At 36.1% G+C, this 18,841-nt stretch overlaps 3 protein-coding genes across 3 annotated transcripts in view; all 3 read left to right on the forward strand.

Moving 5' to 3' along the window:
* The first annotated feature begins 65 nt into the window (after positions 1 to 65).
* On the forward strand, positions 66 to 3,692 carry LOC127960116 (retinol dehydrogenase 8-like). Its single transcript, XM_052559692.1, has 6 exons — positions 66 to 241; positions 1,037 to 1,198; positions 1,511 to 1,702; positions 1,893 to 1,986; positions 2,265 to 2,448; positions 2,563 to 3,692. Exons 1-6 carry the CDS (start codon positions 145 to 147, stop codon positions 2,800 to 2,802), a joined length of 969 nt encoding a protein of 322 aa, XP_052415652.1. The 5' UTR covers positions 66 to 144; the 3' UTR covers positions 2,803 to 3,692.
* Positions 3,693 to 8,288: 4,596 nt separating this feature from the next.
* On the forward strand, positions 8,289 to 12,045 carry LOC127960157 (protein Dr1-like). Its single transcript, XM_052559744.1, has 4 exons — positions 8,289 to 8,559; positions 8,663 to 9,036; positions 10,517 to 10,680; positions 10,843 to 12,045. Exons 2-4 carry the CDS (start codon positions 8,817 to 8,819, stop codon positions 10,987 to 10,989), a joined length of 531 nt encoding a protein of 176 aa, XP_052415704.1. The 5' UTR covers positions 8,289 to 8,559; positions 8,663 to 8,816; the 3' UTR covers positions 10,990 to 12,045.
* Positions 12,046 to 12,468: 423 nt separating this feature from the next.
* Positions 12,469 to 18,841, forward strand: part of LOC127959903 (guanine nucleotide-binding protein G(I)/G(S)/G(O) subunit gamma-12) — a 52,650-nt gene continuing 46,277 nt past the window's right edge. The window contains exon 1 of the mRNA XM_052559330.1: positions 12,469 to 12,764. The gene's annotated coding sequence lies outside the window, so the exon portion shown is untranslated. The remainder of the gene's footprint in view (positions 12,765 to 18,841) is intronic.

The raw sequence follows: 18,841 nt of genomic DNA on the forward strand, positions 1-18,841 counted from the left end.
AGTGTTTATGCTATGGATTAGCAGGTGTTTTAGCTCACCTCTCAAGCTCTTACTCATTCTGTCTCTTTATCTTCTTTCCAGTTCTCCCTAGCCTTCATTTACGTCTTGTCCTCTCATCCCAGCGTGTCATCAGAGAAAGCAGCCATGAATCAGAAGGCTGTACTGATCACTGGTTGTTCTTCTGGTATTGGATTGGCACTTGCTGTTCGTCTTGCCAAAGATGAGAAAAAGAGGTTTATGGGTAAGGATATCTATAGTCGTATAATAGTTAAAATAGAACAGTTAAATAATAGTTTATTAATTTTTGGTAATGTTAATGAAAATACAGTTATTCATTGTTAGTTCATGCTGATTCACAGTGCATTAACTAATGTTAACCAGCTTTTGATTTGAATAATTCATTAGTAAATGTTGAAATTAACATTAACTAAGAGTAATAAATGCTGTAGAAGGATTCTTCTTGCTAGTTCATGTTAACTGAAGTAGTTAACTAACATCAACTAATGGAACCTTGTTCTATCTAAAGTGTTATCGATAGATTGTCCCACCATTAGTGCTGTCAACAAAGGCATGTCCCAAAACAATTCTTTCTAAAAGGACAAATGTGAATGTGCACATTATTGACAGAAAGGAATGTGTAATATTCAAAGAGTTACTGTAACCTGTATGTAGTAAAAAATAGATTATCATAATCTTGTTTTTCCGTAAACAACTTTTTAAACTTTCTGCTATATAAATTGACATTGCATGTAGATTTACTACAAAGTAAGCTTCTGAGAAGCACTAATCCATTAGTCATTAAATAACACCTTCGATCACAATCTGTTACTTGGAAATGTAATCAGATTAGTAAAAAGAGATAAATATATATAGTCTAGTTAAAAAAAAAAAAAAAAAAGTTAGTCTATATATTAGCTTTATCAGTAATTATACGAGTAGCTTTAATAGTAATTAAATTATTATTCTCCATCTGTTAGCTGAAACCTTAGCAGACTAGTTCAAATGAAAGTTAAGCTAAATATTTTGGCTTTGGCAGTGTATGCGACTATGATGAATCTGGCTAAACGTGGAGCTCTGGAGAAGGCAGCCGGTCATACTTTAGGCAGCACACTGGAGATCAAGCAGCTCGACGTCTGTGATGAGAAATCTATCAAAGCCTGTCTGGACAGCCTGCCCATGCGCAGAGTTGACATTCTCAGTAAGGGTTTCCTGTCTACTACTTACATCAAAACACAAATGCTATGCTTTAACTTTGTGGCCATAATATCTCATTTTACTCGCACACCGTGTGCACCGCTCCTTAACATAAGGCGGTGACAGACATAATTGTAACACGCAGGGATTTCTTTTTTACACTGCCCTTAACCCCGGATTATCTTAAATCTAAACCTCGCTTTTAACCCTGGAACCCTTTTAAATCTGTAAAATTCAAGAAGACTTCATGATTTGTTTCACTTGTCTTCTGTGAATCAGCATCGTTGATATTACCCTTGCATTATCTGTGTTACAGTTATGCATTTATGCAGAAATGCCGAAATGGGAATGATTGGCCCCATTGAGTGTCAGACCATTGATGAGATGAAATCTGTCCTGGACACCAACTTCTTTGGGCTTGTGCGACTGTTGAAGGAGATTCTGCCTGATATGAAGCAGAGAAAAAGTGGCCACATAGTGGTTATCAGCAATGTAATGGGGATTCAGGGTGAGTTGTTAAAAATAACCCAACCAGCTTTTATTAATGACTGGTTTTTCTTAAGCCGATATTTGCATTTAAGCTCTTTATACCAGGGGGTGAGAGGTCCAACTTAGATACTTAAAGGATTAACAACAATGACTAAAGGAGCTCTGAGAGGATTCAGCCTGGGTAATCACTGTTGTGTTCACGTACACAGGTATTTTGTTTAATGACATTTATGCTGCTTCCAAGTTTGCTGTTGAAGGGTTCTGTGAGAGTCTGGCAGTTCAAGCTCTGAGATTCAATCTGAAGTAAGTGGTCACACTCATATATATGGTCCCAAAAACCCCACTACCCCATTAAAATGTATTCACTTAAACATGAATCTATGAACCACATTGCTTCATCACATCCTATGGTAGCTTTGCATGACTAAAATTACTCAAATGTACAAGTTTATAAGAGCTCAGTTTTCTTCTTCATTATAATAGATCGCAGCAATAATTTCAAGATTTTCGATGTGTTTTGAAAGCTTTGACCCCCACGTTTAAGTTGTAATTGTATGTATATTGTACTTGCATCTGTGCAGTATCAGCCTCATTGAACCAGGACCCGTCATCACAGAGTTTGAGCGTAAGGTGTACGAGGAAGGCGTGAAGATAGACCTCTCCAAAGCTGATAAAGTGACAGCAGATATGTTTACCAACATCTACTTGAAAAACTACAACCAGATATTCCAGAGTCTTGGACAAACTCCAGAGGATGTCGCAGAGGTGCTTTTTCACATAGCATTTCATTTCATTCAATCATCTATCTTTCCAATGCTCTGATGTTTGGTCTCGTCTCCGATTTACTAACAGTCCATATGTTGTTTCTTTTATAACCAGCACACATTCAAAATGATTACAATGACCAACCCGCCATTTCGCCATCAGATTAACCATCTGTGCACACACATGACCAACCTAAAATATGCAGATCCCAGTGGTGACCTTCCCATTGAAACCTTCTACAAAATGGTGTTTGAACATGACAAGGTGTTCAAAACAAGTCTCAATTTCCTCAAGCTCCTGCGCTGGAGAAGCCGTAACACCTTGTCTTTGGATAAAGACAAGAATGCTTCCTAAAGAATATACTGCTGGAGACCTGGGGGTATTCCAGAAAACGATTTAACAATTTTGTTAAGCAGTTTGACGGTTCCAAAAAACTGAGGAAATTGCATGGTATTATGCAGTATACAGCAAATTACTCTCTAAACATAAATCGTTCTGGAACAGGATATGTTCCAGGGTTGGTTTACTTCAGAAAAATGCCTCTCAGCCTCATAGATATTCAGTGAATTCTTGCCTTTTTGTTGAGGCGCCATTGGGCGTGACAGCAAAGATAAGGCCTGATATTATCATTTTAAGGCATTATAATACTAAATATTTCTATATTATATAATTTATTAATTAAAAAAATACAACTAACGTACACATGAGATAACATCACACCACTATGGAAGTAAAATGGCTATCCCTAAAAAATCTATATACATACTGTATATGGCAGGAAATGTCTAGATTTGCTCCTTGATGCAAGATAAATGGGTACGGTTCATTTTATTACTTTATAAGTGTTTGTATGTATACCAAACTAGATCAAGCACTTGGCAGCATCTAATAGCACTTTAAGAAATTGATAATGCACTTAATGCACTTTGAGTAGCACTTTACTGTGTATGTGTATATGTGTGTGTCCGTCATGTATGAGTATGCCATATTAGATGCCCTGTTTGCTAACTGCGGCATTTCTTATATGTTGTTGTTTCATGTAGTGTCTTTTAAATTAAGTCGAATCATGTTTAAATTAAATGATTAGCTGTGTTACTAGGTATTGTTGAAGACTTCACAGGGGACTAAAAATGTAAAATAGCCTGGGGGCTAACTATGGCATATGTACAGTACATTACTGAAAGCTATGTTCATTCATATGCACTGTCCCTTTTAAATAAATGAATAAATAAATAGCCATAATATCTTTGCATAATATCTTTATTTAGCATCAGTTCTGCATCCCTCAAGTAGAGTAGCCTACCAAGAAAGGAAGAAAGAAAAATAATGTTATAGCAATATGTGCTTCTTCTTAGCATTTGTTTTCATGGAGTTTGTTTCAAGGATTCAACACTCTGCTGAAAATATATTGTTGATAAAGGTTGAATTTTCACAAAAACACCAGGCATCATACACTTATTAACTTGTAAATGGTTACTGAGATACCTGAGCATCATACACTAAGTAACTGAGCATTTTCAAAGTGTGTCATATTACAAGAATATACTACATACAAAAAATAATAAATAATAAATAATAATAATAATAAATAAAACAACTGAGACTGTGCTCAATCTGGCCATCATATGGTATTTTTTTTTGTTTGTTTGTTTGTTTTTTTGGTTCTTGTTTTTTTTAAATCTGTCAACATTGACTGCCGATAATCTGCAGGCTGGCTCTGACTTTCAGCATCTAGCATCAGTGTGTCCAGACTGAAAAAGTCTGGTTCTGGGCGAAAGCCATGTTGTGTATTCCAGCCTTAACTCTAGACCCAATTAATCGCACACATTCTACAAGTTATAAAAAAAGTAAAAGTCATGACATTTTCAAAGTATGGTTACCCATAATCAGAATTGGTGATCTGCATTTAACACATCCAAGTGCACACACACAGGAGTGAGAAGTGAAAACACCATGAACAGTGGGCAGCTATATATCCAGTGCCCAGGGAGCAACTGGGGGTTCAGTGCCTTGCTCAAGGGCACTTCAGTCATGGGTATTGAGAGCACTGTTCATTCACTCCCCCCACCTACAACTCTTGCCAGCACCGAGACTCGAACCAGCAATCTTCTGGTAACTAGTCCAGCTCTCTAACCATTAGGCCACAGCTGCCCCGACTGCCAAATTCAGGATTTATATGGCAATAAGGCCCAGTCCACATGAAGACGCATTTAGCTGTAGCATATACAAAAAATCTTTGTATCAGATTGGGTTTTTTTTCCAGACGGATCCTGCATTTTGAAAGCATGAAACAGGGTCCCAGAGTACAGCCAATCTGTATATTTTGTGAAACGATGATGATACCCTTATTCTCTGGAATACCTCCAAGGACAGCTGACCTGTTGTCATTATTTCAGAATTTCATTATTTGTGAATAAATGCAATAATGCATAATACCAAATATTGTACAGTCTTTTATTATAAATCACAGCTAGCTAAAAGTTAACTATGCAAAATGCATAGTTTTGTTGTTGCCTGTGCTAATTATTCCTTCTGAATAAATTAATTGTTCATCTGATCTTTTCTCTCTTTCTTTTGGTCATCTTGAAGTCTTATAATCTACTTTAAGTTATCCTTAAATATAGGCCTAGTACCAAGCAAAATTTAATCTGTCAGACTTAATATGGATAAATTTCTTGATACAAAAAAAAAAAAAAAAAAAAAAAAAAAAAAAGAGTCAGGACATGAGGGAAGAGATTGTATTCTTATCTTTTGGATATTATCCAATTACTCTATGTAATGAATGAAACTGATATATTTATTCTTTTACCAACATTTGAAAGAAGAAAATGAGTTGAAGAGCTATATAGCAAATGCATGTGGGGAAAGGATAAAGAAAAGGTGAGGGAAAAAAAAGCAAACATCATGTTGCCATTAGATCACAACCACTTGAGGATTAATTCAGAGGAAACAATAAAATGTTTAAATGAAGCTTCTGCATTCTGCACATTGGTTTTTTTTTTTTATATATATCTTGTTATAGCACCACCTTGTGGCCAGTTCTCTCAAAAGGGCATTGCCTTTTTACATCTCACTTGTCATAATCTTCAAATAACATAAATTGTCTTATTGGCCCAGTTGTTTAAAGGTAAACTGATCGGATTTTGTCAGTTTAGAACATTTCTTGAACATGGGTTGTTAAATAATAATAATAATAATAATCTGATTTTGGATTAGATCCAGTCATTCAATCATGGTTTAATTGTCTGTAGCTATGTGTTGTTCAAAAATGTTATCTTTACCTTTGATAAATAAACAAACAAACAAACAAATAAATAAATAAATAAATAAATAAATAAATAAATAAATAACTACAGGATTATCCTGATCAGACTGGAACTCTATAGAGCACTCTTCCTCAGGATAAGTGCATCATGGGCAGTTTAATAGTTTTGGGCAATGTTAAAAAATAATAAAACTCATGCTTGGTGTGGGCAATCTGGACATCATTTGGAAATGAGACAAATTGACCAGGCTAGTCAATGTAATATAATTATAATAAACTTTATTTTATATTTAAAAGTAGCATCTCAAAGCACTTATATGAAATTATACACATAACAAAACTAAAACTAAAAAGCCAATACAATAACAAACAAAGTAATCACATGAATCACATAAAAGCTACCCTAAAAAAGTATGTTTTAAGAGATGATTTAAAAACACTAAGGGACTCTGCATTCCTAATCTCAGAGGGCATGGAATTCAACAATTTAGGAGCCAAAGAAGAAAAAGCCACATCACCCATAGTTTTTAGCTGTGTTGTTTGGACAGTTAAAAGACCAGCTTCAGAAGAGTGTATAAAGCAGGTGTAGGCAGGGACGCCACTAGGTTTGGAAGACAGGGGGGCTTAGCCCCCAGGGTATTTGTAACTTGCGTTTGCAAAATCTTTGCACTCACATACAAGCATGTTTGTGTATATATATATATATGTATATAAAAAAAATTATCAGTGAGCGGGAGCATTTTGACAGGAGGACCGAACAACAACTAAAAGAGATTCTTCAACAGGAGTCATCCAAGTTCATGTTTTTAATAAATGGTGTAAATAAATAAAATTGTTATACACAAAAAAGTTGTTTCTTTCTTGTCAGAGGGCCAAATAGCCCTTGGAAATTTTGTCTTTATAAAATGCATTGTAGGACACTGTTCTGTTGTATGAAAACCAAGAGTGAATAGTAAATGATTAAATCAATATTAAATAAATATTTAATTGATGGTCCATATCTGGTTAATATCTGAATGTAGCTTTATGTAAATTAACAACACACACACACACACACACACACACACACACACACACACACACACACACACACACACACACACACACACACACACACACACACACACACACACATATATATATATATATATATATATATATATATATATATATATATATAAAAACAACTTTCAATCAGTCATGTTTATGGACAGGATGGTTATCAATAAAGTTTCGAGCGTTTCGCCGTGTATCCTCCTCCACCTACTGGACGCATAAGGAACTACAGGGGCGTGAAACTGTGGGCCGTGGATCTGCTAGCTCCAGGTCTGCAGCCTCCTCTTATAAGCTCTTTTTGGATGCATGGGTGCCAAGTCCGAAAGTTTTTTTTCCACAGCATTTGACTACTTTTAAACTGTTGCCATGGGTTGATTTTTCCAAGTGGGTTAAAGGTTTTAATATGGCATAAAATACATTTGACTGAAATTCTTGTATTCAAACAATTTGCATTCTACCTATGATAAAACTATCATAGACTTTTTCATTAACTGTTCCCTTCTGGTGGAACGACCTGCCCAACTCAATCCAAGCAGCTGAGTGCTTGATCATTTTCAAGAAACGACTGAAAATACATCTCTTTCATCTTCATTTGACCCTCTAACTCTAGCACTCTCTAATTCTATTTCTTTTCTAACATTTATTAAAAAATAATAGAGCCTTTAATACAAGTATTCTCTACTCTTTTTCTGTTCTATTGAATTGTTTTATGTTTATTTGAAAATGAGCCTCTAACACTAGCATTCCCTATTATTTTCCTATTTTATCTACTTATTTTCTTTTTATTTATTCTAAAAATAAAACAAGCAAACAAACAAGCAAAAAAAAAAAAAAAAAAAAAAAAAAAAAAAAAAAAATCAATTAAATCAATTCTTAAATTAGAAACTCAAAGAGCAGAAGTACAAATTTGTCTGGCAGAGTAACAAATCACTCTGACCAAACTACCAAAGCCACCATTGAAACCTGTCTCGCAAAACAAGGGAATATTTTAATCTTGATTTAACTTTTTTATCAACTGGGTCATTAAATGATATTTGATAAGTTTTCACAAATTCTGATTAATTTGTATTTTTCTATTTTAAGTCCCGCAGCACTTTACTAAATAAAAACGTCATGTAACGATGAACTATGTAAATAGCAACCTAAACAATGACCTAAACGTGATAAAATTTGCAGTGCATCGCCTCAATATTTTACTATTATCTCACATAATTATTCATAACATATGAAGAAGGAAGAAAAGAAAACAATAACAAACACGAGGTTCAAGGAACTGCATGACTGCTTGGACCAAAAACTATAGTATATAACCACGTGACTTTCTCTAATCATGCGTTCTCAGTTTTGTACTTTTTCCCAACAAAATTTTAGGGCTTTATACAATATACAGTGTTTAATGGTTTGACGGATTTCGAGTTGCTGTGGGTAATAAGAGTACCTCGAGATCAAATTTCATACGTTCCGTTCCGTACAGTAGGAGGCAGTGTCAGGCAACCCTACGAAACAATAACAAGCAGAAGATTCACCGGATATCCGGAAGTGTTGCATGGTGGGGTTCATTTCGTTGATCGCTAACCGAGTGGGTGAAGTAATGAATTAAGAGCTTCGAATGCTTTAAAAAATCCGCCCCGGGCTTTAGCCGAACGCGCGAGGTGTCTGTTAGTTTATCCAAGCAGCTTGAGGATGAATGATCGGAGCTGAATCATGATTATGAACGCGCACAGGAACAGCAGCAGAAGCAGCTCTGATGTGTGGATGTGGAGAGTCAGCGTAAACTGAACGACCGAAAGGTACCGACTCCTCTCATCCTCCCTTCCGTGTGTCACACACTCACACTCTTTCCCTGAATTTGAATTCAAACGTATATGCAAAAGTATACATTCTCTCTGACAGTGTTTTAGTGATCTGCTAGAAGAAACCGACCGCATCATTTGAATCTCCACACAAAGCCGCCGCTGTGGGTGTTGTTTCATTAACAGTCCACTGAACTTCCTCGCCTGCTTTCGATTCCCTTCAAACTCTGAAGCGTCTGGGCAGCTCATCCCTCATGGCCTCTTCATCGGGCACCGACGATGACCTGACGATCCCGAGGGCGGCGATCAATAAAATGATTAAAGAAACGCTTCCCAATGTGCGAGTGGCGAACGATGCCAGAGAGCTGGTGGTGAACTGCTGCACAGAGTTTATTCACCTCGTCTCATCCGAGGCCAACGAGATCTGCAATAAATCCGAGAAGAAGACTATATCCCCAGAACATGTCATAAACGGTGAGGATGGCTGTGAGGTCACTAGACGCTAATGAATCCATTTGGATACGTGTTGGAGAGTTATATTCATAGTCTGCTTAGTGAGTTTGAGTTGGAGGGTAGTTCATTCTGTTATTTATTCATTTTCATGTTATTCCAAAACCTGTATTTCTTTCTTGCTTCAGATGTACACAAAATAGGACGTTTGCTTCCGTCACCATTCACTGTCATTGGTTTATTTTCAATACAGTTCATGATGAAAAACCAGGCTAAACTCTGGGGTGCGTTTCCAAAAGCAACTATGGTCGCAAGTTCTGTCATTACAAATAGAGTTCAACAGAACTAACGACCCTAGTTAGCTAAAGATGTTTTTGGGAAACACCCCTGCTTCTGCTTCTCTTAGATGCTCTCACTCTGTGGCCAGATGCATAAATATAGCTGATACATTAAGACTGTCTGAAGAACTAGTTTGGTTACGTTTGTCTCCTGGTCAGGTTTATCATTTGACTGATTTATAGGGGTTTTGGGCAATTTTCGTCTCTTCAGTCTTGAAGACTAGCTGAATATGCTCTGGGGGAACACCTTAAACTGGTTGGATTGGTTGGAGTTCATCCGATAATGAAACTCCTTGTATGCTCTTCATTCTTCTTTGGAACACAAAATAAGATAATTTGGAAAGTTTTTTTTTTTTCTTGCAGTGTTGAAGATTATTGATTTTTTTTTTAAGTTGTATGAACAAAACTCATAACACAAAAACACTTTCATGCAGTCCTTCAAAAATCATCCCAGTATCCTTGTGTTCCATAGAAGGAAATAAGTCATACAGGTTTGGAGCAACATGAGGGGTTAAAAAAAAGAGCTTTCCTTTTAAATATGTTAATCAAATCCACAATGGTAATTGGATTGTCGTCCCTTTGTGGGTTTGAACCTGCAACCTTTTAGGTCTTCTGAGCTCTTAAGGCTTATTCACACCAAGCACGATAACTATAAAGATAACGATAAAGATATAGTTCTAAAAAAAATTCTCAATATTAAAGAATAGCAGAGTCCAGACTACAACTATAACGATAAAGGCATGGAGAAACGGTATCGTTGGAATCATTTTCAGAACGATTTTTTTCCAGCTGATGAACGATATAAACATTGACATCCAATCAGAATCCATTCTGCTATAAGAGCTTGAGGATTTAAAGCGGCAGACGCATGTGTGTTTAGAAAAAACAGACGATATCGTTCACTGGTTTGGACGCTAATATCGTTATCTTTAAAGTTATCGTTCTTGGTGTGAATGACGCTTTAGATTGTATTAACAGACTAATGCAAGTTAATCTAAAGATTAATTTACTATGTTTGGATTTGCAGAGACAGTGAATAGATAATATTGTGTTGAAACCATGATATAGATTTACAGCATGAATGTGTTGATTCTTGTTTGTTTACTGGTTGGACATTTGATTTCCAACCGCTATATGTAACAGGGAATTGATTTATCTTTCCTCAGCACTTGAAAGTCTAGGTTTTGGGTCATACATCACAGAAGTAAAAGATGTTCTGCAAGAGTGTAAAACTGTAGCACTTAAACGGAGGAAGGCCAGCTCTCGACTAGAGAACCTTGGGATACCTGAGGAAGAACTTCTTCGTCAACAACAGGAATTATTTGCCAAGGTAAAAATCCTATAATAGCTTTAAAAGCATTTTGAAATGTGCACGAAGATGCTTAAATGAACTTCCCGCTCGGTGGCTTTCCAGTTTATGCCTTGTATTTGTGTAACAGCATGAACGCTGTGATTTCAAGTGGCTCTTCTGATAAGTTGGGCTGTCTTACAGGCACGGCAGCAGCAGGCTGAGCTGGCACAGCAGGAGTGGTTACAGATGCAGCAGGCCGCCCAGCAGGCACAGCTAGCGGCCGCTTCAGCCAGTTCTGCTCAGCAGGCCGGATCTTCCCAGGATGAAGATGAAGAGGACGACATGTGAATCCCGGCAGGCTTTCACTGAAGCACACAGATAGATTGACAAATATATATATTTACCGACATATTCGGTCTCCCACACACACTCTGTTCTCTGTAACCTTAGCAGAGAGGGACCTCTGCAGTGTTCTCTTCTATATAAACTTATAAATCCCAGATCGCCAGTATAAATTCATACTGATGGTTTAGGAGCAATCATGGGCATTCTCCTGTGATTTGTTGCTATGTTTGACTCGATTCACTTGTTAACTAGAATTATTAGCTTTTGAGAATCCTTCTTTTCTTTCTCATTTGTTCCTGATTTAATTGAAGGCAGTTGGCATAATTTTCACCGTATCTGTGTGGGAAGGATGTTAACTCATGTGATGTGGCATGAGGCGCAACATGTTAATTGTCATTGGTTAAATTCAGGAGCCGGCGTTTCGAATTGCATTCTGTTTTAGGTGACTTGCGTATTTCTCTTATATTTGTCTTTGTAAAATAGCTTAAAGAGACACATCTGGGGAAAATGTTTTGGAAAATGATTTTTACAGCCGTTCATCCCCGCTTCTGTATTTCTCTTTGTTCTGCGAGTGAGATCTGAGAATGTGGTTTGTAATGTAGGATGTTGCTTTTTGGTTCTTTTTTTTTTTTTTTTAGTTCAAGTGAGGATAAAGATTACGTGTAGATAGGCTTTTACCTGCCCTGTGTTCAAAACAGTATTCCAAGGAAAAGATTTACATGTGCAGTATAAAATCTGTCCCTTAGAACCAAAGATAGAAAAACTTTGAAAATTCAGTCACCAGATAGGCTTCAGAAATCTGCTCATGGTATTTCCTCTCTATATGACGTGGGCGCTTTGGTGCATATCGCACCGAGTGCTCTGTAACTCTCACTTTGTACAATGTTTTGATAGCAGATTTTTTCCAGGTGCAATGTGTAAAAGTGGAGTTGTGAATGTGTGGTTAATTCATATCTTGTGATGACTGGTAAGATGTAGTTCAGAAGCGTATTCACATGCCTTTTGCAAAAGCTGTAAGCTGTATTCTCTAAGCAATAAAGTCGACCCGTTTTATAGACAGCCTGTGTTCTGTTTTGTTTTTGTTAATGACAGTATTTTAAATAAAACTTTTAAAGTGTTGATGAAGAAGTGTTCTTGATGGAGATTTTAAATGACAACAGTAAGAAAAGATGCAGAAAATGTAAAACTTGATATAATTTAAAATGGAAATACATGGTTGAGGTTATATTACGTTGCTTCGACAGATGGCGCTCCTAAAGAGATGATAATCCTGCTATGGCAAAGGCTTAAAACATTAATATTAATGACGCAATCTGGCGTTCTCCTAGTGGCCAAGAGTGATTTGCTGAATCATTTGCTCATGAATATGAACAGTTTTTACGTGACTGGACGCTGTCCGAATGTTACCAGGCAACGTCAGCGTGGCCTAATTTATATTCATAAGCTCTGCCTCTGCCATAGTATAATTCGTAAACTCACGCCGAAGACGTGTAGAGAAACTGTTGCGCTCCAGTCCTCCACCGTTCCCACCATTCCGCCTTATTTACGCGTACAGAAGTGAAAGGTCGATCGTTTTGTGAGTTCGACTGTATCAGATAAACAGAGACAGTTTTTCAGAGCATTCAAGTCAAGAATAACAATAAGTTAATGAGGTGACAGTTGTAACAGGCGAACTTTATGAACTGCCATCGACAGAACGGTCTGTTTTTCAAGTATTACACCAAGGCTGGTCTTCTATTTCCGTTTTTTTCCTCCCAACTAAACCCAGCCGAGATACGGTAAGTGTCAAACTGACAACATGTATACAATATGTATAAAGGCGTTTAAATATGTACTGCACTGTTCAGGGGTAAATAATCGTGTAAATGTTTATAAACATGTGTTTGATAGTTGCTGTAAGCAGAAGCCAATGTTCAACAATAAGAAAATTATTACCATGGCTGTTTTGATTTGTGGCACATTTATCTATTTGCCATGGATGTGTTTCCAGCTACATTGTTTACGATATACAGAATCATTTATATCTGGATATGAAGAAATTATTCCTTTATGGGAGCTGCTACTTTTCTTCTGTTCTTTATGTTTGGGAAACAATGATCATCATCAGTGTTCTGCAGTAACAAATCAAGATGTGACATATCGCAGGAAATTCAAGAACATAGTTCATGTCATCCAGAAGAAAGCCAGAACAAACTCATTCTTTCTGACTGACATGAACCAGATGTGTAAACTTACTGTAGATGAATTTGCACATTGATCTTTTAAACAAGTCTGTTCTGTCAGTGGCATTATATTTCATTTATTTTAGAAATGTTTGCTACAAGATATTAATATCATACTCTGTATTTACACAGTACAGCATTTGAAACAATGGCTGTATGGATGTTTCTAGGCTGTTAATTCTGTGAAATGTTTTGTCAGGAGTAGGTCTTAAATCTTTACCAGCTTTCTATGCTTAATGGGGTGGGGAGAACTATAGCTATTTTCATAAGCTATAACTCCGACAAGAAAGGCCAATAAACAAGCCTTTTTTGGTTGGAGTTATAGCTCATGAAAATAGGTATAGTACACCCCACCTCATTTTTTTGGGACATTATTTACTCACCCTTTTGTCTTTCCAAACCTTAGTACTTCCTGACTTCTTTGGAATACAAAAGAAGATATTTTGAAGAACTGTTTTCATCCATATAATAGAAGTCACTGGGTCCAAGACAACACTGATTTGTCTATACAATACAGGATCAGAATAATGTGAGGTTGAGAAAAAAAAAACTTTATTTTTGAGGTGAACTAAGTCTAAAAAGACTTTTACAGGGTTCATATGATGTTGCTAAAAACATTTTGTGTATTTGGTGTAATGAAATGTCTTTATATGGTTTAAGGTTCAAAAAACACATTATTTTCCACATACTGTACATTATTGTTTCTCCTCTGTGCCTCTTTTTGAAACGCATTGATTTTTACAAAGCTCATTGATCTGAAAAGCGAGTTGTGTTCTGATTGGCCAGCTATCCAGTGTGTTGTGATTGGCCGAATGCCTCAAACGTGTGATGGAAATGCTACACCCCTAAACATCTTTTGATGCCGTGTGTCCCATCTCGACAAGACAAAACCAACAAATTCCCTTTATAAACAAGGCATTTGTTGCATCCCGTGGGGTCATAATTACTAATTATAATGACTTATATTGTGTTTTTACTAGGGGCGGGACTCGATTAAAAAAAATAATCTAATTAATTATAGGCTTTGTAATTAATTAATCGAAATTAATCACATTTTAATCGCATATAAATATTTGACCTGAGAACAGTGAGAAGTAATTTTTTTCACATGGATTTATAGTATACCATTGAATAATGACTGAATACATAAGCTTTAAGCAGCAAAATATTGTTTATTTTTGTTCAACCAAGTCTAGCAGACCAGTGCAATTTTTGCCATGAAGTGTAGCAATAGCATATTTAGAAACAATTTAGAAATAGTACATTTCAGAAATTCAGGAAGCTTATAGGTGCTGGAACCTTCTGTAAAGTGTTTTTTTAAGTAAAACACAATACTGTCAATTACATTCAGAACATTGGAAACACTGACTATTAGAAAACATCTCTCTGTTGCTTCAGAGGCCATAACATACAGTACTAGGTCCAACTCTCAATAACCTTGGCCAAAACAATAAAGAGTTCAACATAAAGTGCCAGTTGCACCAACAAAATAATACATAGTTCAACATAAAGTGTAAAGTCCACGCTAGCTGCTATATGTTTTGCGTTGAGGTGATACTTGAGGCTCGATGTGCTGCAGTGAAATGCGAAGCGAATGTTAGTTGGTGCTCCAGTATAATCGGTCCGCCGAAACTCATCCAGTGAGAAACGTTCCGCGGTGCAAAAATAAGTTATTAAAAATGTGGGAATTAAAAAAAAAAAATTAATTAATCTTAGTTAACGCGTAATTTTTTGTGTAATTAATTAATCTCAATTAACGCGTTGAAGTCCCGGCCCTAGTTTTTACACATTGATTTGTGTATCACGCTACATAAACATAAAACCATGTCTTCATTTGTGATTGGAGAAACAACAAACGCTACTCTACACAGCTCAAAACTCCAGTTTGAATCATCAGTGGCAAATTCTTTAAATATGAAAACGTACTTACAGGCTGTGAGTCTACTTGCACTTATCACATCACCATGGCTTTAATGGCCCTACTTTTCAGCATGCTATTAATATTGTATTGTTCTGTATCTGTGATTCAGAATTTCATGTCATAACATTTTCAATTAATTTCTTATAGGAAGTCTGCAGTGTGCAATACATACAGAGATACTTAAAGTTAATATAAGTTAGATACTTTCTGCCTGATTACTACATGCTATCAGGTCAGAGTCATGTTAAACAATGTATGTGGATTTACCAGTTTTGTCCAGGTTCAGGTACACGCAAGTTGCAAGGTTAGCCATTGGCTTTCCCTCTTAATTTAATCTGATCGCTCTGCAATGGATATTCATTTTGGGATTTGCTAAAAGTTTAATTTTTATTAAATTATTTATGTTTTTAAAGATTAATTAACTTCTAAGTGTTTTCATTTGGCCAATATATAATCAATATCATCCTAAATCAATAAATTAAAAGTCTTCTTCTTGTGAACTGATAGATACTAAATGTAAGTTTCTAAAAATACCTTTCTGTCCCTCTGTCAGTAGAGGAGGGGTTCTTAAACTTTTTTTGTCTGTCGAACCCCATTGATGTAAAATATTTGCTTAATATTAAACAATTTTTTCAAAACACATACGTTTTTCTAATGTGGGTTATTAGTCACATGAGATGCAAGTAATATTTTTTTTAGTAAGATATTTATTTATATTGTTTGCATTTATATGTAAAATTGTAGAGAGAGAAAGGTATAGAGATAGATATAAAAAGTAGGCCTATGTATGAAAAAAAGACAGAAAACACTGCTGCTTGTCACTCTGAAACACATAGCACAACTTCTTTAATATATGCAGTCCTTGATTTGATAAACTTCACCATTTGAAGCATCTTGTCACTCATCTTGTCACAGTTAACAGAATCCACATTTAGTTTAATTTCATACTGCATTGGACAGAAATATATTCATTTAAGTAGAACACATTTTTTCAACAGTTAAATTAACAAATTTGGTTGAACAGTTAAGTAGAGAAAGGGATTTGAGTAATTAATCAAAATCTAATAATGATTTCTGTAGGATCATGTGACTGGAATAATGATGCTAAAAATTCAGCTTTGAAATCACAGGAATAAATGACATTTTCAAATATAGTAAAATAGAAAACAAAAAATCATTTTAAATAGAAAAAAAGTTTTTGCTACTTTGGATCAAATAAATGCAGACTTGAGCAGACAAGACTTCTTTAAAAACATAAATCTTACTGTTCAAAAACGTTTGGATGGTACTAGTGTATCTAGTTATTATGTGATTCCTAATATCATTGTCTGTGTCCTGTGTCTGCTTTTTCACTGAAATTCCACTCAGAACTGCTTGCATGGTGCAACCTTTCTACAAACCCGATTCCAAAAAAGTTGGGAAACTGTACAAATTGTGAATAAAAACAGAATGCAATAATGGGGAAGTTTCAAATTTCAATATTTTATTCAGAATACAACATAGATGACATATCAAATGTTTAAACTGAGAAAATGTATCATTTTATGGGGAAAATAAGTTGATTTTAAATTTCATGGCATCAACACATCTCAAAAAAGTTGGGACAAGGCCACGTTTACCACCGTGTGGCATCCCCTCTTCTTTTTATAACAGTCTGCAAACATCTGGGGACTGAGGAGACAAGTTGCTCAAGTTTAGGAATAGGAATGGTGTCCCATTCTTGTCTAATACAGACTTCTAGTTGCTCAACTGTCTTAGGTCTTCTTTGTCACATCTTCCTCTTTATGATGCACCAAATGTTTTCTATGTGTGAAAGATCTGGACTGCAGGCTGGCCATTTCAGTACCCAGATCCTTCTTCTACACAGCCATGATGATGTAATTGATGCAGTATGTGGTCTGGCATTATCATGTTGGAAAATGCAAGGTCTTCCCTGAAAGAGACGATGTCTGGATGGGAGCATATGTTGTTCTAGAACTTAGGTATAACTTTCAGTATTGATGGTGGCTTTCCAGATGTGTAAGCTGCCCATGCCACACATACTCATGTAACCCATACCATCAGAGATGCAGGCTTCTGAACTGAGCACTGATAACAACTTGGGTTGTCCTTGTCCTCTTTAGTCTGGATGACATGGCATCCCAGTTTTCCAAAAAGAACTTAAAATTTTGATTCGTCTGACCACAGAACAGTTTTCCACTTTGCCACAGTCTATTTTAAATGAGTCTTGGCCCAGAGAAAACACCTGTGCTTCTGGATCATGTTTAGATATGGCTTCTTTTTTGACCTATAGAGTTTTAGCCAGCAACGGCGAATGGCACGGTGGATTGTGTTCACCGACAATGTTTTCTGGAAGTATTCCTTAACCCATGTTGTGATTTCCATTACAGTAGCATTCCTGTATGTGATGCAGTGCCGTCTAAGGGCCCAAAGATCACAGGCATCCAGTATGGTTTTTTGGCCTTGACCCTTAAGCACAGAGATTGTTCCAGATTCTCTGAATCTTTGGATGATATTATGCACGGTAGATGATGATAACTTCAAACTCTAACTTCAAGTTTATGAGATTTGTAAATTATTACATTCCTTGTGTGTCCCAACTTTTTTGGAAACAGGTTTGTAATATTTTAGCACAAACATTAGTAAAGGCCACATTTTTGCCCCAAAGTAGGGCTGTCAGTAAAAAAAATAGTTTCTAGTTTAGCCTGTTGGCACTGAATCTCAGTTTCACCACATATTTATGGTCATCTTTCTTTTATCAGTGTATGATTAAGCTACACAAGGCAGTAAATGTGTTATGACAGACATGATTCGAAACATAGTATCTTTCTCTTTTATAAACACACCCTGTACTAGGATGTGACACAATCTGCCTCTGACCTGTGGAGACATGGTTTGATCTCTAAGAAGCTGTTATTCTCATCATTAAGCAGCCTTGCTCTGTTGATCACAGCAGCTCCAGAGTTATTACTTTTTCCAGATTGATCTGTTTCTTTGTTTTGAAGTTATTGACCTTTAAAGGTCAAGTGTTTCATTTTTGTATTAAATTAGCAGTTTAATGTACAGAGGCAACTATAAGTTATCCATTCAATAGTTGTTTTACTAATAAATGTAAACACTCTGGCTTTAAGGCACTTTGAAAACATTAGTTATGACGTGTTTGAGGCAGACCTGTTTACCCAAACAATGTCATTCATTATATTAAGCGTTTCAACTTTAAATATCTCCATGAAAATAAATCCCATGAAATAATTTGGCTTTTAGTCTGTGTTTGCTTTAAATTAATTTGGTAATGTGCCTGTATTAATTGATTAAAAGCTTAATTAGAAGTTTATTCATCTCAGTGGAACTGTGCTGCTGAATGAAATCCCGGCAAACCTCACGTGATCTGGTTCCCACTACGCCAGTGCACATCAGCTCAGGGAATTCAAGGTAGAGCTCATTAGTCTAACCATCAGAGAGCACCTCTCTCATTGACTTCATTTAATTTGTCTCCCAGAAGGCTTTGCTGTAGTCTGTCTGACATCAGTAGTTCAACCGTAATTTTACGAAGCTACGAGAATATTTTTGGTGTACAAAGAAAACAAAAATAACTACTTTATTCAACAATTATTCTACACTGCGTAACCAACTTTGTAGGTCTGATGCCATCAACGAGAGTACCTTGATGTGTGCAGGGGACGGTTACGCGGAGGAGAAGAATTGTTGAATA

The sequence above is a fragment of the Carassius gibelio genome, chromosome B6, assembly GCF_023724105.1.
Source record: "Carassius gibelio isolate Cgi1373 ecotype wild population from Czech Republic chromosome B6, carGib1.2-hapl.c, whole genome shotgun sequence".
NCBI lineage: Eukaryota > Metazoa > Chordata > Actinopteri > Cypriniformes > Cyprinidae > Carassius > Carassius gibelio.